Genomic DNA, 19,355 nt, shown 5'->3' with positions numbered 1-19,355 from the left:
CAGCGCAGGTAACGGCGGGGGCGGGGCCGCGGGAGACGTGGTTCCGCCTCCAAGCCCCGCCCCTCGTCCCCCATTGGCTGCGGTCGGCACCGCCCCTACCGCCATTGGCTGGTGCGCGGGCGGGTTTCCCGCGCGCGCGGCCGGCGCGATGGCGGCGGAGCGGGGCATGGAGCTGGTGCGGGAGCTGCACCGCGCCGCCGGCGGGCACCTCCCGCCCTTCCGGGTGAGCGGGGGGCTCCGGGAACACCGGGGTGGGCCCGGCCGGCGGGCACCTCCCGCCCTTCCGGGTGAGCGGGGGGCTCCGGGAACACCGGGGTGGGCCCGGCCGGCGGGCACCTCCCGCCCTTCCGGGTGAGCGGGGGGCTCCGGGAACACCGGGGTGGGCCCGGCCGGCGGGCACCTCCCGCCCTTCCGGGTGAGCGGGGGGCTCCGGGAACACCGGGGTGGGCCCGGCCGGCGGGCACCTCCCGCCCTTCCGGGTGAGCGGGGGGCTCCGGGAACACCGGGGCGGGCCCGGCCGGCGGCCCGCTCTCGCTGACTGTGTCCGCTGTTGCAGACGGAGGAGCTGCGGCAGGCGCTGGAGGAGATGCGGGCGCTCTACGAGCGGAACCAGGCGGACGTGTGAGTTGGGCGCCTGGTCCCGGCGCGTCCCGCAGAGCACGGGTGGTGCTGCTCCCCGGCCCGCAGCCCTTCTCCTACTCCTCTTTCTCCGTCCCCACATCCCCCAGGTCCGAAGCGAAGTCGGGACGGACGGACCTGATTTTCCTCATCCGGTTCCGGCACTGCTGCCTGCTCCGGAACCAGCGCTGCCTCCTGGCCTACCTGTGAGTGCGACGGGGGGTGGCCGCCGCCCCTTGGTTCATCCCTGCCGGCGCAGGGTCCCCAGGGACAGGGTGTTGGGACTCTCGGCAGGGGCAGGTGGCTTTTCCACGAGCAGCAAGGCAGCTGTGGAGCTGTTTCTCCTTGTGTTCATTGCTGATATCACCACAAAGAGAAGGCTCTGCTTCCTCCTGTTCTTTAAAAGTTTAGATTACTAGGTATCAGTGTTGCCTGGGGATGTTGCCAGCACTCACCTCAGCGGAGATGCTGGGTTTGCCCCATTTCTTCCCTTAGGTACGACCGGTTGCTGCGGATCCGAGCACTGAGGTGGGAGTATGGCAGCGTTCTGCCCAACACCATCCAGTTCCACATGTCGGCTGAGGAAGTGAGTCAGCCTTGTTTCAAACTCTTCCCCTCTTTCCATTTATTCCTCCTGGAGGATTATTTAGTACAATCAAAACAGAGTAGTCTTCCCCCCACTATAAACATGACACTTAACATGTTTTTCTGTAAATACTTATTTGTGTGTGTTCATCATCTGTGGGTACAACCCTGTTAATGTCCACAGGTGGAGTGGTTCAATCGGTACAAAAAGTCTCTGGCTACCTACATGAGGTCAGTAGGAGGAGAGGAGGGGCTGGATCTCACACAGGACATTAAACCTCCTAAAAGCTTGTACATTGAAGTAAGTGTAAGATTTCTGGTTTCTATCTGTGAATAAACCTTTTCTTGACCATCTCTTTTCGAGCATTTCATCCCTGTCCCAATTCAGTTCATCAAGCAAAGCCTTTCAGAGTTCCAAAGTTTTCACAGGTTTCTGTGTTTTACTCTGCCTGCCAGCATTTTACTCCTCATACTGAGGGCACATAGTACATTGAAAGGTGGCATTTCTAGTCTGCAGGGAGTTTGTAGTGGGGTGAACTATCCAGGAAGAGGTTTTTGCAGCTTTCTGCAGAAGCTTAACTAATTAGACCAACTAGAAACCATGTTCCTGTGCTGAGGAGTGTTAGCAAGGGGGGTGGTTGGTTTTTTTCAATGGACTCTTACAGAGCTGTGTTTCCACTTTGCAGGTGCGGTGTTTAAGAGACCACGGGGAGTTTGAGATCGATGATGGCACTACCATCCTGCTGAAAAAGAACAGCCAGGTACCTGTGACAGGAGTGTGGTCTGTTCTCTTCCTTCCCTTTCACTCCCATGACATCCCCCTGCTTATCCTGGCCTTGCAGCATGTCCCAGTCCCTGCACACACAGCTTCTTGCACGTGCTGTCTGCATGGTCCAGACTGCAGCTCTGCCTGATCTGGTACCATGAGGCACTGGAAATACAGCACAGCAAACAGAGCTGGTTGTGTGCAGCAACAAATCCAACAACTTCAAGGAGGGTTTTTCTGTGTTTCTGTGCAGCACTTTTTACCCCGCTGGAAATGCGAGCAGTTGATCAGACAAGGAGTCCTGGAGCACGTTCTGTCCTAAGTGTGCAGGACAGGAGGGACAACTCTTGCTTGGTGGCCTGCCCACGATGGGGACTGAGCTCTGGTGTGTGCAGGACTTCAGACACATCAGTATTTCTGCAGTGGCACCCTGCCACTCCTCCTAACAGCCTTTGATGCCTTAAAACCACAGCTCTTCATGAGCAAAGGGTGCATACTGGTAATGTAGCAATCCTGGGAATCCAGGATAGTGGGGGGGCTTTATCCAAGCCCCACAGCTACAACCAGGGTTTGTGAGTGCATTTTTGTTTGGAGTAGTTCTTTGTTCACACTGTGCATGTGGGAGTAAGATACCGACTGGCTGGGCTCTAGAAGCCAGGAAAGCTCCATGGTTGCAAAATAAAGAACTGCTTCAGCCTCAGTCTCTTGGGTTTTAAGAGTTAATGTGGTGTTCATTCAGCACTCTGATCCAGCTCTCCAGCCAAAGCCATCCTGACCCTGCAGTGCGATGGTTATTTAAGTGCCTCAGTAGAACTGCTCCTCCAAGTGTCAGATAAGGCTGCACAAGGTTCTTTCCAGGATTAGACATGAAGCCTTGTCCCCCATCAGAGACCCATAAATGTTGTTTCTTGAGGCGCTGTGTGAATGATCACTGCAGTCTGGGCCATGGGCCTGGGTTTTTCCCAGTGTGCTTGGCTGTGCCTCTGTTCCTCTGAAGAATCTCTTATCCCAGAGCACTGCTCTGGCAGGGCCTAGGGGCTACTTGGAGTAGGGGTGGGAAAGGGAGCAGAGGATTTTAAGGATTCCAGTTAGCACAAAACCAGAACAAGGCTGAAGAACTGCTTTCCCTGTCTTGTTCTCCTAATTGCACAGTGTCTGAGAGAACACTTGGAAAAACATTAGCCCTAAGTAAGACTAGAGGTTTGCTTAGGCCCCATCTCAGACTGGACCTGAAAAAGCAAACAGGGAAGAATGCAGGAACAGGATAAATGCCTGGGGCACTACAGCATTGCTCTGTCCTGCTCACTGCAGAGGCAACAATCTGGTTGGCTTTGGATCCCATGCTCAGGCTTTAGGAGGAGCTGTCAGGAATAGATGTTCAGCAGCAGTTGGGCAAGGTTACTGAAATACAGAGCAGACTGGGGATGGCAGGAGGTGCTGTAACATTACAAACATCTTTATGCCACAACTCAGCTTTCCTGCTCGGAGTGAGCCAAGCACAGGGACCTGCAAGCCCATCTGCCCTGGCTTTTGAGATGTAACTGTGGCTCCAATATCAACCTTCTGCAGAGAGGAAGCACCTGCATCACCACCAAACACTGTGCCAAAGAAAATCCTGTGAGATGGCTGCCCTGAGACAGACCTGACCTAACAGCACACTGCCACTGAGAAAGGCACCAAAGCTGCTGCTTTCAGTTGGAAAATTCAGCTATCCACAGGACCAATTTCCTTAAAGGACTCTGGGCTCCCCATTTGCTATTTTCTGCACAGGAAAATCCTGGCAAGACCAGAGAGGACAAGGCTGATTTCCCAACCCAGCCATACCTCCCATTCTGCACCTGACCAACCCCAGCCAGGACCAGGGGCTGCCACTGCAGATGTCCCATCATCCACTCAGAGATGCTGGTGTGATTTTTCCAATAAGCTGCTTCAGAGCTGAGGCTTGCTCCTCCAACAGCTGGTTCTTCTCCTCCATGCTCTTCTGCTTCAGCTCAGCAGCCTGCAGGGCCATTGCAAACCTCCTGTTCTCTCCACAGAGCTCTTCAATCAATAGTTTGTTCCTGGAGAGTTGGGCCTACAGCAGGAACAGGAGACTTCAGGTTCAGCATCCCATGCAGGGGTACCAGACAGGCAGGGACACACAGCACTGGCCCCTCTTGCACTCACCTGGGCATCTCTGAGCTGAGCTGCCCTCTCTGCCAGCACAGCTTCAGCATTCCTCAGACTGTGTTCCAGCCCCTCTGCCTGCTCCGCAGCTGCCTGCAGCAGATGCTCGTGTTCCTCCTGCAGTGGGCAAGAAAGCCTATCTTTGGCTTGTCCCAGCACTCTCCTGGCCTCTGGCAACCCTGCACTGTACACTTCCCCAGGGCCCTGTTCATGGACCCTCACACTCCTTGATGCAGAGCAGGGGGGGATCATCAGAGGTGCAGGACACAAAGAGCAGTGGGACAGATGTACAACCCTCCCTAGGTCTGCACCCAACCAGTCTTAAGGCACAGATTTTCCAGCAATGTTTTCTATAAAAATAAGCCATTGGCCTCCCCTCTCCCAGCCATGTCCAGGAAAGCTCAGGGAGAGACAGTCTCCTTGGATGCAGTCCTTGTGCCTGCTCATTATAATTCCTTAGGTTATAATTTGCTCTATCTTTGCCCAGAAGACAAACTCACAAAAACCCAACACCTGGTTGCTCAGTGCCCTAGAGATGAACCCACCTGTTTGAGTGCAGGGTGGTGACTGGAGGATTCATGAGGAATTAAAGTTGCAGCTGAATTTGAAGGGAAGTGCATTTTCCATGTGGGTTCTTTATGCATAACATCTTCCACCCAAACCTCTGGTGGCTTCAAGCACAGCTGCCTTTCAGGCTGCCAGGCCAGCAGTGTTCCCTTCACAGTACCCTTGACTGAGCTCCTGCAATTCCCTGCTTACCTGGGTCCTGAGCAGCTGCCTGCATGTTTGGTCAGCCTGCTGCTGGAGGCTTTCCTGGAGCTGCTGAGTCTTGCATTGTTCCTCTCTCAAGGTGTTTTGCAGCTGCTCAAACTGCTTCTTTGGCACCATGTTGTTTATCTGGGCCTTGGCCTGCTGCAACTGCAGAGCGTGCTGGGTCTGGGCCAGGCTCAGGCTTGCTTTGGCTTCCAAAAGCTGTAACACAGAGAGGTTGGCAGCTGGTTACAGCTTTGAGCCAACAATGGGACAGGCCCAGGCTGTGTTTTGGGGAAGAGCAGAGGTTAGGTAGCACCCTCAGCCCTCGGGACCACGGGAATGGTGCTCACTGGGCGGCCTGCAAGGCAAGGGATTGAGAGCACTGAGAGCTCCAGGAGGAAAAAGAGAGATCCTTCGCTGAGAGATGCTCCCCTTGCTGAGTAGCGAGGAGCAGGAGTTGCTGGAGGGATCCTCTGGGAGGGAATCCCAGCACCAAGGGCCCCAAGGGGAAGATACAGAGGGGGCTGCTCACCTGGGTTCTTGGATACATCCCAGGCTAGCTGTGATGTACTGCATGTCCTGTACTACATGTCCTCTGCTTCTTGTCACCACCAAGGGGCAAACTTGGTACTGGGAAGCAGGTCTGGTCCAGCTTTGCACTAGGAATGGCTGGCATGGGTAAGCTCTACTTTGGAAAGCCAGTCCCCAGGGTAGAATGCAGGAGAGGGATGTTAACACATTGGAAGGATTCTCACACTGGCTTTCCTCTCTCTGTCCTGGTGATCCGAGTTACTCTGCTCTGACCACCTCGTTTCCCATCTCTCAGACAAGCCCTGTCTGGCTGCTGTCATCCCTGTCCAACCCTTATCCAATTCTACCACTCCTCCAGCTCCTCTGTCAGCTGAGCCATGGGGAACCACAGCTCCTGGTGCCTGTGTGAACCACCTCCACACAGCCTCCATCCCCTCTGCCCAGCCAGGCTGCACAGGACAAGGACAGAGGGGATACTCCAGGGGCAGCTGCAAGCAAGGAGCTGTCCCCAGCTGCACCTGAACTGGCTTCAGCCATACCTGAGCAGAAGAGAGAATCCTTTGTCCCCCACAAAGAGGAAGAGGACAACTTTTTTCTGGCTGGGGAAGGTGTCCAACACAGCCCCAAGCAGGGCAAATCCAACATCACAGAGACCACTGAGCAGTGTGCCACCAAATGAAGGATACCCACCTTTTCCTGTGAGGCCTGGAGCTGCTGCTGGAGCAGCTGCATCTCCATCCAACATGCTGCATGCCTCTGGTGGTGCTCCAGCCTTGCAGCAATCTCTGCTCCTAGTAGCCATTCAGCCTCCAGAAGCCTCTGGCTCTGCAGCTGGGCAGTGCCAAGGCCATCACTGTAACCAGCCTTGTGCTCAGGGGGTTCACAGCCCAGCTGATGCCTCTTGACATCTGGGTGAGAGAGCTCCTCCTTGCTCTTCTCACTCTGGAAAAGGTTGAGAAAAAAAACAACAAATCATGCACAAGAGGCTTGGGGTGGGAACGGAGGCAACAAAGACTGACTGAGCACGTGGGTTTGATTCTGGGAGTGAGACAAACCTCTGGGAGAAAAAGCAGTGAAAGTCATTGAAGACTTTCCCTTCTGTAAGACCTTCAGGGGCTTTTGTCACACAAGTTTTCACTACTTTACAAGTTATAAGATGAAGCTGATTCTTCAAAGCAAGACTGGGTTTGAATGTTTGAAACAAACATTTTTGCTCTCCTCTATGAGCATGTGCAGTTTTTGTCCTTCTAAATCCTTCAGCCGAGAGCCTGTCAGCTGGGGTTAATGGCTTCTTACCAATGCTGTTAACTCTGCTATTTCAGCCAGCTCCTCCACCTTCCCTCTACCCAACTCACTCCTGTTTTTCCTACTGGGAAGAGGAATATGATCAGCCTCAGGTCAGAGAGCAGCAAAGCACAGCCTCCCAGAGGAGAGCCCTGGTTTGGGTAGTCTCATATCAGATTTTGGCCTGCAACACGAAGTGAAGCCAAGCCAGAACAGATATGGCCCTGAATTGATTCAGGAGTGAGGTGTCTCTGCCCCAACAGGTGACTCAGCTCAACCTAGGGCAGACAGCCTGGGGACATCCAAAGTCCTGCAACGCTGTCAGAGGCCTTAAAATGAAGGGATGAAGAACAGTGGGAGGGACAGCTTAGCAGACTCTTGGGATTATCTTCACCAGAAACCTGTCTCTCCCCAGATTTATGGCTCAGTGGGTGACCCCAGTACCTATCTAAAGCTTCCTAAGGAAGAAATCCATCCCATGTTAACTCTTCAGCAAGCTGTTCTCCAGCATCCAGCACAGGTCTCCTGTGCAGGGAGAGGCAGCAGAGTGAGAAAACCATGTACAAGCCCCATTTACTCTGGCATTCTGTGCTGGCTCCCTGGCCTTGTCCAATTTGGTTTCCAGTGGCAGCAAGGACTAAAGAAAACTGAGAAAAAACCTTCCCATAACTCAGGCAAAACATGTGGGGACAATCAAGAGATAATAGTAGAGAAGGAGCAGGTCTTCAAGGGAAAGGAAATATAGGGAAACAAGGACAAAGAGGATCAGACTGAATTTAGGTGGCTTCCAGCTGGCTAAAATTCTTTTGCAGTCCTGTGGATACAAAGTGATTTGACTCATCAAGACACACCAATTACAGGATAACCAGGTTGTGAGCCCAACTCCTCAACTGCAATAAAGCCACGTCTGGAGAAATCAGCTTGTTTGTCAGGCCTCTGTGATTTTACAGTGCTGGACACAAGAGCTGTGACCCCAAATCCAAGGTGGCCTCACTACCCTTCCATTTCTATTGGTACTCCCAGTCTCCCAGGAGGCCATGAATACTGGCACTTGTGGGAAGGAAGCTTAGTCCTGTGTTGGACAGTCCTATCCAATAACTGCTGCTAAACACCAGAGCCATCCAGGACCTAAATTCCTCAAGGGAAGGCGCAGGATAACAGACCGTCCATCCTGGCAGGGAGGACAGCACTGCAGTCTGTGGCACTGCCTGTGGCACGCAGAGGAGCTGTGTGAGGAAGTTCTTCCTCTCTCCTTGAAGCACCAGGACCAGTCCATGGACTGTGTGGCGTTTGCTCATCTCAGAGCAGCTGCTTTCTGAGTTTTACATCAGAATTCACATGCTGTGCTTCCTGTGGCATCTCCAACACCCATGTGCAAGGCAGAGAAGATGAGTGTGCAGTCAGCCACAGGAGCACATCCCAGCTGCCTGACCACACTCCCATGGTCAGTAAAAGACATAGCATAGCTTTTACATTTGCCTACATGTGCTCAGTAACATTTATGAATTGGAAGTATCCTAGTTCACAGTCCACTTCGTGTTACTACTGCAATAGTAACAAGGCAGAACAAAGCTGCTGTTAGAACACCCAGAAAGAACACAGCTGCTGTTAAAAGTGTTCTGCACCATCACAGTGTTAAGCACCCCTGTGTCTCATAAGGCATCTGGGGTTTGGGGTTTTTTTTTTGCAGCAGCAGCATGTTAGTTCTGCAAACTGCCTTTGCATTCAAACCTGACACTCTCTTGAGCTCTGAGCTCATTTTCCAACTACTGCATGACATCTTTGAGATGCATCAGCTCCAGTTTCAACCTGTTCCTTTTCAGCTCTATTTTGACAGCCTGAATGTCAGGTTTCCTCCTATGCTGTTACACCACTCTGTCTCCCAGAGCTTTTTTCCTCCTCTTCTTGCCCTGCAGGTCAGGTCTATATCCTGAGATGCTGCTCTGTCTGCTATTTGAAGGCATTTACCTTTGCTCTCTCTTGAGAGCACATCCCCTTGTCTATCAAGATTCCATTTCTCCGTGACAAATGCTTTCCACTTTGGCTCCAGCTTCTAGACTGAACAGGCCATTTGTTACAACAAACATCTGCACTGTTTGCACTGGCGTGCCCATCACACAATTGTTCATTTCTTATCTGTTCCTTCAGCGTTGAAGTTGCAACAGAAGATTTTGGTCTACTTGCTCATCTGAGTCTTAGGGGCTCAGCTCCTTTTCCCCCAGAGGACATCTCTCCAGACACCTTGTCCCTTCCAAAACCAGAGCCATCAGCTTCACTGTCTCTGCATTACTTCCATTTCACCCTGGTGCCTTAATCTTTTTATACTCAACAGCCAGCATTTCACACATTGTTGGCTTGTTCATCACTAACCTTTTCTTACAACTTGAGCTGCCTCTGCTTCCACAAAGACTTGGTCTTTTTTCTTACACTTCCACTGCTGCCTCTCATGGGTGCCCTCCTCTTGAAGGCCTCACCTTGGAGCCTTTATCATTGGGAAATCACCTACTCTCACACCAGTGTTGCTGCATTAAAGCCTTACAGCTGTCCTCATGCTGGCATTCACTCCATGACAGCTCTTGGTTATGCTCAACCTCTGCATCTTTCCTTAAGACAAAAACCATTTTCCTGACCTGGGTTTGATATCACAGCTTGAAAAACTCAGCCAGCCTCTGAATGTACATTTCTGGAGATGCAATACAAAGGGGTTTTTATGTTGCAAAGTCAAGGCAATTTGTTAAACTTTACAGAAAGCTCCCACACATTTTGCACTTCTCAAAGACTCACACCCATCGCATCTTTTCCAGCAACTCTGAAAGCTCCCCACTGCAGTCAGTCCATCTGCCATTCACCAAAGGTAAAATAGCTTAAATGCCTTGTATTCCTGTTATTTGGATTTGTTTCCCTGCTCTACCACAGACTTCAGCCAAGTCACCTCCTTTCTCCCTCACCTACTCCATATCTCAGCCCTAAAACAGGGATAATGCCCTAGCAAAATCCTCTGCTTGCATATTGCCAAGGGGAACTCTGCTCCCAAAAGGAGACATAGCAGGGAAGAGGCAGGAGGAAGGGAAGATAAACAGTTATTCAGTGACAACCTCATTCTTTCACAAGCCAGTCTCTTTTACCTCTATGGAGAAATTTAAGATATTTTTTACTGTGTTTAAGATAGCAAGCTGTGATCATCTAGCAAGTAGAGGCAGGTTTGCTGAAGGACTGAGAGAGGTAATAAGAAAACACTAATGAAAGCTCTCTTATATCTCTCACTATTTTAAGATACAGTCTTTGCTGGGCACTGCCCCTAACACAACCTTGTAGAAGATGCAGGGAAACTTAGTCTTGAAATAAAAGCACTCCTATAAGGGGAGTTTAGATGTCTCACTTCAAACAATTGCAGCCCTGCAATACTGGCCAGATTTTCTTCCAAATCAAAACAGATCTCCAGCCCTGTGAAAAATCAGCCCAACCTACTCTGGTATGAGCAGGAGATGCACCCTTGATCTCCTGCTTAGCCCCAGAAAGAGAATGGTGCCAGACCTCAGGCTCAGTCTGTCCCTGTGCTGCCTCTTTATCTCTTCTCTGTCCTGGTCCAGCTGCTGCCCTGGATGGCAAATGTCTTCAGTGTCCTGCTGTCCCACCCTGGCCTGCTCCATCTCAATCCTCTCCTCCAGCTCCAGGCTCCATTCACATTTTTGCTCTTTCAGGCTATTAATTACAACCCAGTACTTTGCAACTGTTTCTTCCAGATCTCTTTTCTGGTCTTCCATCTTGCACATCTCAGCCTTGAAGTTTTCCTCACTGTCCTTCCTCTCCCTCAAAGTTTTTCTGCATTAATTCTGTTTCTTCCTCATAACAGTTTATCTGTTGGAAGGAGATGGAATTGGGATATTAGCACCATGCTCCTGAGAGCTTTCCTCTCCTCCAAGAGCTCCAATTCAGATTGATCTATTGGTCCCACTCAACAGGCGACTCTCTTCAGGTGCTTCTGGTCCCTGCTGAACTTAGGGCAACAATCAGTCTCATGCAGCAGTCTCTAACACAACAAGATCCCATTTCTTGCCAGCAATTAGCACAGTCCTCCCCATTCTCCTTGTTTGCAAGGAACCCCAGAGAGGAGAAGGGAGAGGCCAGGGCATCATCTGCCACTGCTTCTCATATCCTTCCTCCACTGCAGAGCGGTTCCTTGTCAGGATGAGGTGGTGAGAAGCTGCTGCTCCCCACAGCTCCCCTGTGAACACCAGAAACTCCAGGATTTGATGTGCACAAAGGCAGGACTATAAAGCAGGCAGAAGATCTGTAGGCAGCTTTGTGCTCCTTGAACCGTTCCGTCACCTGTGTGGCAGTTTAGGATTTTCTCTTGCAGTGCTGGCAACAGAAACCCAGCAAGCATCACTGACCTCTCAGTTCAGCAGCAAAAGGAGTAAATGTGGAAACTGAGGCCTCTCCCATGAGCATTCATGGCTGTCTAAAGAGGGGACTGGGTTCACACTGTCACCTTACAGCAAGCAGGTTAGAAGCCTGCTGCAAGCCAAGGGTGACAGGGCTCTGATGCAGCCCTTGCCATCAGGAGACACCTGGCTGCTTCTCCTCTTGGTCCTGTCCCTGATTTTACTGTGACAGCAACACTGAGTGATCTCTGGTTCCCCAAAAGACCCACACAAACATTTCACAAGGTGACAGTGATTTCCACAAAGCCCTTGCCAGACAGTGAGGGCTCCAGACCCTCCTACCAGCTAAGATGGGCTGGAGAAGCACATGAAATAACCCCACATGAGTGATGAGGTACCACCCTGCTCCCCAGCCTGAACTCTCTCTCCAGCAACCCTACTGGAGCAGATGTCTTCTCAGTCACGCTGTAGCAGTTGTGCTCACCAAGCAGTCAAGACATCTCCCCCCACCCCACTCACCTTGGTTTCCAGCTGCACCTTCAGGTCCTGCAGCTGCTCTTGGAGCTGTTCCACTGGGAGCGACATCTCTGTAAACACAGAAGTAGGAACACGAGGGCTTAGAGAGAAGTATGCTGGCAGAGAGCAGCCTGTGAGGATAGGCCTACAAGACAGGACTGATCAGAATGGCTGCAGCTTCATCCAGTCCATACAACCCCAAAAGATGGAGATTCCCCATCTATCTGGTGACCAGTCCCAGGGTTGCATCACCCCTCTCGGCCAGAAGTTTTTATCTAATGTTCAACTTGAATCCTCCAACCCACAGTTTGGGGCTACTTCCTCTTTATTGCATTGTGTTCCCTCAACATCCTCGACACCAAAAATCTGCCTGTTCACTGTAGCTGCCTAGTGCACAGGCTACCATCACCAGCTCTTGAGTCAGGAAAGCCTCCTTTCCCCATTTCCTTCCTCCCCACCACCCATCTTCTTCTTCTTCCCTCCCACAGCTGCCCAGTACCAGAACTGGCAGCAGCAGTTCAGGCACAACAAGCCTCCCCGCACTCCCATGCTAACTTGGATCCAGAGGGAACGCTGTTCTTGCTGAGAAGATGGGCACTGAGCCCTCCTGCATGTTACCTGCTGCTGGCAGCCCTCCCTCAGCCCTGCTCTCCTGCAGCTGGAGGCGCAGCCTCTGCAGCTCCCTTCGCAGTGCTCCATTCTGGTCGTACAGCACCTGAAATAAACACAGGACAAAGCTCCAGCAGCATCAAGAACATGAAGGGCCTCCCCCAGCTCCAGCACAGCCTTCCCAAACAAAGGCAGACATGAGAGAATTTAGAAGAGCCAAAGAAGAAATATAACCCCAGACTTCCAAGACCACCATCACTAGACACTGTAAAGCACAAAGCAACTGCCCCTGAACGCAAAAGCACACAAAGCCAGGGGGTTTTGCAGACACCTCAGAGGGCTGGGCCTCCTGACCCCCTCCTGACCTAAATAACCATTGGTAGAATCCAAAACAGAAGAAACAAGATCTCAGCACGAGCCCAGAGGTTTGTGTTTACATCCTCAGGACACTCCTGTGGGCATGTGGACCAGCCAACAAGCACTACTCTACACAGACAAGGCAACCAGCAGGATTTACAGGGAAGCAAGGCCCACAGGCCTCTGGGAGGGAACATTTCCAGGTTGCAGAAGGAATAAAACAAGGCAAGAAGATGCTGATCCCACGGGAAGCACAGCACGAGGCAGGTCCTGCTGGTCTCCTGGTGCCAGAGACACCCCAAGGCCAGCACAGGAGTTTATCCCATTCCACCAGCAAGGAGTCCCACAGCTGAACTCCAAGTGATGAGCCACCACACCAGTGCAATGAGCCACTTCCATGTAGGTGTCTGGAGATGGGCAGCTGCTTGCTTCACTTCACATCCTCTATCCTGTACTGGAAGCAACAGTATACAAGGCATCCTGCCTTCTTCTGGACTGTCCACTTTGAGCAGACATCCAATTACATCCCATATCCTGCCACCCAGAAAACTGATGTGCTGCAAGAGACTATGAACTAGGATACTCCCAATTAATAAATTATTACTGAGCAGATGTAGATCAGTGCAAACCCAGTTTGTTTCATCTCCATTCTAAGCAGGAAAGGGGGGCTGTGAGCATTCAATGAGGGTAAAGAATAAACACGAGTGGGTGCCTTCAGAGGGTGAAGCCTTAAGGTCAAACCTTTCCATCCATCAGCATTCTCATGGACAACTCTGGGGCTGCCAAACGGGAGGAAAAATTGCAGCACCAAGCATATTCAACCCTCTGGTGCCACCTGGAGCAATGCTGCACTGCATAGTGCTTCAGAATGTTTGCCTTTAATTACAGCTTTGAGAGGGGCTGCCTGATGCATCCACGGAGTGGCTTTGCTGGAAGTCTGCATTTCAGCCCTTGCTGGGGGGATGTGACTGTCACTGTCCCCACTCAGTGGTGCTCCCCAGCCACACACAGCATTTGGGAACAAATGGGCAATGTGACAAGCACAGGACTCACAGAACAGAGCACGCAGCAACTCACAGCACGCAAGATACACAAGTGAAAAATGGGGGAAGGGAAACAGAGGTTGTGCTCATGCCCCGGAGAGCCCCAAGCTCTGGGAAGGAGCACAGCACCCTGCAGGAGATACAATACACACAGCACCAATTCTTGGACCACACACACACACCACGTATCTGGACTAGCTCACCTTGACTCTCTAGCAGAGTTCAGCAGCAACAAGTTTTTTTGGTTTTTTTTTAAGTGGGGGCAAGGAGAAGGAAGTGAAAAACAAAAAGATAGAAGACTTTAGCTGTTAATAAGCTTTCCAGATAAGAAGAACAGCTTTCTCCTTGTGCTCAAGAAGAAATCCAGCAGAGCCCAGCATGGTCTGTCCTTAACAACAAAGGTACATGATTCCCTAACAAAATAGTTCGTGCCTACAAGCAGGAAGGAATTTATGATCCACCCCTACTCTCCCCTGCCAAAATCCCAGCAAGGCAAACAACCCATGGAGGGCTTCAGGAGCGAGGAGACAGGACTCCGTGCAAGGTAAGAGGGATCCCTCTGCCCTATGATCAGGTCTGCCTCCTTCCACTCTCCCAGACCAACGTGCCCAACAGATGTGCTGCAGAGAGCAGCACTGTCACCCCAGCACTGCTGGAGAGCTGCCCACACGCACCTGGCACTGCTGCTCGTACTCCAGGACAATCTCGGCAAAGCGCTCGCTCTGCTTCAGGAACTCTGGGCTGTGGGGCTCCCCCTGCTCCAGCTGTGCAAGCACAAGGAAACACTTCTCATCAAGAAAATCATCACCTCTCCAAATGGAGAGTCAAAAGCTCTACTAAATCACTGCGGCCATGGTGCTACACCCATAGATTCAACAGAAGGCTCCCTGCGGGACCCATCACCTGTGGGATGGTCAGAAAGAGGAGGAAAAACATTTTTCTCCATATTTGAGACACCCAACTACAGGCAGGTTTTGCTGGCTAACAAGAACACAGACTCATTTCCTTCCCCAGATTCATTTTAGGAGTGAAAGACACTAAAACAAACCCTTTACTTCAATACTAGTGAAAAATAAAACTTTTCTGGAAACCAAACTCTATAAAGTTTTCACTTGAAGAATGCAGATTTGTAGAATTCTCTACAACTGGAAATTTTCCTCACTTCCCTTTTTTTTTTTTCCCCAGCTTCCAGGTTGTCATTAATGTGCAGGAGAGCTCACAGAGGGGGGAGGCCATAACTACTGACCCAAAACATGCAAGATCAATTTTTTCATGCATTCCTGAAAAGTTCCTATTTAACTGCAACAGAGAAAGGTTACCTTATCCTTCACAATGTGGCTGAGCTCTTTTTGCAGCTCCAACACCATTTCCTCAGAGGCTGACAGTTTCTCAGCCATCTCCGTGACCTTGTTTTGCAGCTGTGAGTTCTCCTGCAGATAAAATGGAGATTTCCTTGATGCAGCGGGTCCTGACATGGCAAGATGGGTATCAGCCACAGGTCCTCAGCAGGACACATCAGCATGCCAAACACAGCACAGCTCTCAGAAGACCCTGGGCATGGCCTGTTTTTGGCCAGGACAGGGCTGACTTTTGCAGTAACCGGGAGGGGATGTGGCTAAAGCCCAGATGTTATTCTGCACCACCTCAGTCATTGCTGGGGACAGGGGGAAGGGACTCTCTGTCACTTCCAGGGAGAAGGACACTCCTCCCAGGGAAAATGTGGCTGCTCTGCATTCTGCATGTGAATCACCCTCTCTTTTGTACACTTTTGTTACTAATATTGTTGCTGTCACTGGTTGTTTCTTATCTCATTGCTGTTTCCAGTAAATTGTTTTTATCTCAACCCGTGATCTTTGCCTTTTGTGCCTTCAATTCTCCTCTCCAGCCACTGAAAAGCAGGGAGAGGGAGTGAGCAAGCAGCAGTGTGGTTTGGAGAGCCTTGGTAGGAGAACTAAATTGGGGAGCACCATTCCTAAACCACGACAGCACAGCACACTTCTGATATCACACAGGCTGGGGTTAGGCTCATCTCTCCAAAGGACAGGAGTGGGTTTTGCAGAATAAGAGCTAGACAGCCCCACAGGATCATCTCTTCTTCTGCTCCCCAAAACTGTGGGAGCACACTGTTAGCTGTGTGGTTTCCCTCACAGCTAACCAAGGCAGCAAGTCCTCAGCTATCTCCATCTGTACTTCTACACTGAACAGAACTGGGCATGCAGACATCACCATCTCTGCTTTCAGCAGGGTCCCTGGCACAATTTTAGCTTTGGTCATTGTGTTTTCAGATGTTACCAAGGGTCAAACCAATCCTAACAGACAACACAGCAGTTTAGTAATGTCATGGTAAGGTAACAAGCTCTGTATTTAATAAAATTGTATGGATGTGGCTGATGATTCTTCTGCATAAAATTCCTGTCCTTCCCAACAAGAGCAACATGAACTATCTATATTTGTCACCACCTCTGCTTTGCCGCCTCTGAAGGAGTGAAGATGTTTCATTCAAGGCAGTTTTACTTACCTTCATCACATGGTTCAGTCTCCCTTGCAGGTTGGCCTCTTTGCCCTGGAGGAGCCGTGTATCAGCTTCCAGCTTTGCCTGGTGACTCACTGCTTGCTGCAAAAGCAGCTCTTTTGCCTCTATTTCTGCCTGAAAATTCCTGGAGAAAATAAGCAACACGGCTGGGACAGACAGAGCATGCTCCTGGATGGCCACAAGGTACAGACACCCCTCTCACCATGCACAAAGCAGGAGATGAGAGTTTGGTTGGAAGGATGCTGAGACCATAGGAGGTGGAAAGGGGTCTTCAAGGACTTTCCTGCCACTGACACATGGGCAAAACAAGTGGGAGATTCAAAAGGGACACTGGGATGTGTAAGCACATCTTCTCCATGCCACCAAAAGGACCCCTCCTACCTGAGCTTGCTCTGGGTGTGCTCGAGAGCGATGTACTGCTCATCCAGCTCCCTGCCCAGCTGCAGGCAGTGTCTCTCTGCCTTCTCCAAATTGAGCCTCGCCTTGTCCCTCTCCTTGGCGATCTTCCTCACCTGGCTCCTACAGACAGAGCGAGCAGGGCATTAGGAGGCCCCTCACACAGCCCACAGAGGGGCCCTCCTCACAGGGAGCAGTGCCCTTACCAGAGGCACTGCAGTTTGTATCCATAGGATGTGCCAGCTGCATGCTGAAGGCCACTCCTGGGGACCATGAGTGTGTTGTCCAAAGCTGCAGGCAGCCCTGCCAGGTTCACCTGCTCCTCCGTGCTGCTGCTCTGCTTCTGCAAGAACAGCACAGATTGAGAGCACTTCCTCTCTGTTCTAACAGTTCCAACAGGATTTCTGTACTCACACTATCTGACCACCCTCCAATCTTTCAGGGATGCCCTCCCATCTCACAGATAAGCCTAGATCACATCCACCTCAGACTTCCCCCAGCCTTGGGGTGACCAAACCCATCCTGAACCTGGCTGCAAGCACTTCTCCCACCCCAGGCAGTTGCTCACTTCACCCACCACCACTGATCCAGGGAGAACCAGAGATGTTGAGGATCTCCTCTAAGTTCTTCCAGGGCTCAGGTGGCAAGTTGAGGCTTGACAAATCCAGTGCCTTTGCTGATGCTGGAGAAGCGATGTGGGCTTAGGTAGCTTGGCCAGAAGGACAGGCTGCTTCCCTGAGTGTTCCCCTCTGATGCTGAGGAAAAAACCAGCAGGAATAAGTCAGTGGGGCCAAATTGGCAGAAGAAAACAAATGGTTTTCAATACCGAAAGGAAACTTCAGAGAACAAATCAATGCTGAAGAACATTTTAGAAACAACCCCAAGCTGCCAGGAGGGAGATGTCCTGAGCTGCCCCCACAGCAGCTACAAGGAGCAGGTTTGCAGGCACAGACCATTCAGTTTGGTCTCCCTGCTAACCCATCAACACCCAGTATCCACAGAAAGACCAGCACTGAAAGTTATATACAGGGTCTTGTGAGAGCTGCCAGATGGGAACTGCTAGCCAACATTTTGTTTGACCAAAAGCAGAACCCAGAAAGCTGGTACAGAACCCATAGCATCTCCAAAAGCACCAATTTTGTACCAGGTTTGGAAGAAGCCTGTCTTTTGAGAGCTGTTACCTCAAAATCTTAAGCCAAAAGAACCTGAAACAATTCTTTTTTCTTTTTTTTTTTTTGCTCAAGGTCCTACATTGAGCTGTCCTGGCTGTCAGGGTAATCAGAGATTCACTTCCACCTTAGCATATTAACGTAGTTTACTTCAAAAGCATTTGCAAATGCCTTGCCAGTCCTTGGAATTGAAAGCACTAAGGAGAAAGAAGCATTTTACATCAAACAAATAAAATGTGGATGAAGCTTGTTCATGCACTTAAAAGAGGACAATCTGTGTCACATGTGAGGTGCAGAGACATCAGCACTTCTGAGATCAATATTAAAATTGGAGCGATCTTTTTCCTCTGCGAGGACGTGCATCCCTCTCTCTGCCATAACCAGACGAGGCTCAACAGCCCTCTGTTGTTCTGTATCACCATCCCACACCACCTGAGCAGGGGCTGCTCCTACTCAGGCAGTTCCCAAGGGAGCCTTTCAGTCACCACGCAGCGGCTGCAGTACAGACCATACCTAAAAACTGACTGGCAAGTGAAGAACTCCCCCCAGGTCACCACCCTCAGACGCCTGACTGATTTCTATTAAATCACCCACTTGTGAAAAGAAGTATCTTGGCCTGAATTGTTCTGGGTAAAATCTGTTCTCCTTTTTTTGAGGGGGAAGGGAAAGGAAATGGATGGAGAAACCTTTCTAAACGTGTGATGTCTGGACTTGTGTCTGAAAATGTCCTCTGCAGGGGACTGGCAATGACTTATTGTTCCTTACCCAAGGTTACTGGAAATCACCTCACGGAGCTGCAGATCAAGGCCATCAACCAGGATCCTTTTTACAAACCTCATCCCATGGATTGTTGAGTCTTGGCTCCTTAAGAAACATTGACATACCGTGGAAAACGGGGTTATGCATCCGCAGGGATGCAGACACTGCAGGATCGGCCCCACTCGGCTCGGCCCCGCTCGGCCCCGCTCGGCTCGGTTCGGCCACGCTCGGCTCGGCTCGGCCCCGCTCGGCCCCGTTCGGCTCGGCTCGGCTCGGCCCCGCCTCCCCCGGCCCTGCCGCCCCGCGCATGCGCAGGTCGCGCCCACCTCCCCGTCCGGTCCCCTGGCTGCCTTTCCTGGGGGGAACTGGGAAGAGCAGCGCCGGGAGGCAGAGGGAGTCGATCCTGCTCCTCTCCTCAGCCCTAGCGAAGCACATTTGGAGTGTTGTGTCCAGTTCTGGGCTCCTCAGGGCAAGAAAGAAAGGAGCTACTGGAGAGGGTCCAGCGGAGGGCGACAAAGATGATTTTGGGACCGGCCCGTCCTCATGAGGAAAGGTTGAGGGGGCTGGGCCTGTTTAGTCTGGAGAGAAGACTGAAGGGATCTCATCAATGCATACAAATATCTCAAAGGCAGGTGCCAAGAGGATGGTGCCAGACTCTTTCCAGTGGCGCCCAGCGACAGGACGAAGAGCAATGGCCACACACTAAAAAAAGAAGTTCCACCTCAGCGTGAGGAACAACTTTTTTGCACTGAGGGCTGGAACAGGCTGCTCGGGGAGGTCATGGGGTCTCCCTCTCTGGAGCCACCCCAGCCCCGCCTGGACGCGTTCCTGTGTCGCCGGGGCTGGGCGATCTCCCGGGGCCCTTTCCGAGCCCCGGCAATCCCG

At 51.4% G+C, this 19,355-nt stretch overlaps 2 protein-coding genes across 6 annotated transcripts; one reads left to right on the top strand and one right to left on the bottom strand.

Moving 5' to 3' along the window:
* Nucleotides 1-112: 112 nt before the first annotated feature.
* GINS1 (GINS complex subunit 1) lies at nucleotides 113-2,669 on the top strand. 2 transcript variants are annotated; one of them, XM_032103465.1, is made up of 7 exons: nucleotides 113-223; nucleotides 557-621; nucleotides 729-824; nucleotides 1,114-1,204; nucleotides 1,388-1,504; nucleotides 1,890-1,964; nucleotides 2,223-2,669. In XM_032103465.1, the coding sequence occupies exons 1-7, from the start codon at nucleotides 149-151 to the stop codon at nucleotides 2,289-2,291; spliced, it is 588 nt and encodes a 195-aa protein (XP_031959356.1). In that variant the 5' UTR covers nucleotides 113-148; the 3' UTR covers nucleotides 2,292-2,669. The 2 variants fall into 2 exon arrangements, with proteins under 2 accessions (XP_031959356.1, XP_031959358.1); XM_032103467.1 differs by lacking the exon at nucleotides 113-223 and adding an exon at nucleotides 388-479.
* Nucleotides 1,229-18,717, bottom strand: LOC116441493 (ninein-like protein). Of its 4 annotated transcripts, none has more exons than XM_032103461.1 (14): nucleotides 18,596-18,717; nucleotides 17,120-17,297; nucleotides 16,749-16,885; nucleotides 16,528-16,665; nucleotides 16,132-16,270; nucleotides 14,933-15,043; nucleotides 14,288-14,377; nucleotides 13,817-13,825; nucleotides 12,223-12,319; nucleotides 11,608-11,675; nucleotides 6,110-6,361; nucleotides 4,895-5,107; nucleotides 4,136-4,252; nucleotides 1,229-4,043 (listed from the first exon to the last, which is right to left on the bottom strand). In XM_032103461.1, the coding sequence occupies exons 3-14, from the start codon at nucleotides 16,814-16,816 to the stop codon at nucleotides 3,855-3,857; spliced, it is 1,491 nt and encodes a 496-aa protein (XP_031959352.1). In that variant the 5' UTR covers nucleotides 16,817-16,885; nucleotides 17,120-17,297; nucleotides 18,596-18,717; the 3' UTR covers nucleotides 1,229-3,854. The 4 variants fall into 4 exon arrangements, with proteins under 4 accessions (XP_031959352.1, XP_031959353.1, XP_031959354.1 ...); XM_032103462.1 differs by lacking the exon at nucleotides 18,596-18,717 and adding an exon at nucleotides 18,477-18,588; XM_032103463.1 differs by lacking the exon at nucleotides 13,817-13,825.
* Between the last annotated feature and the right edge of the window lie 638 nt (nucleotides 18,718-19,355).

Source organism: Corvus moneduloides, chromosome 3, assembly GCF_009650955.1.
Source record: "Corvus moneduloides isolate bCorMon1 chromosome 3, bCorMon1.pri, whole genome shotgun sequence".
In the NCBI taxonomy this organism is placed as follows: Eukaryota; Metazoa; Chordata; class Aves; order Passeriformes; family Corvidae; genus Corvus; species Corvus moneduloides.
This window is presented reverse-complemented; position numbering and strand designations above follow the sequence as displayed.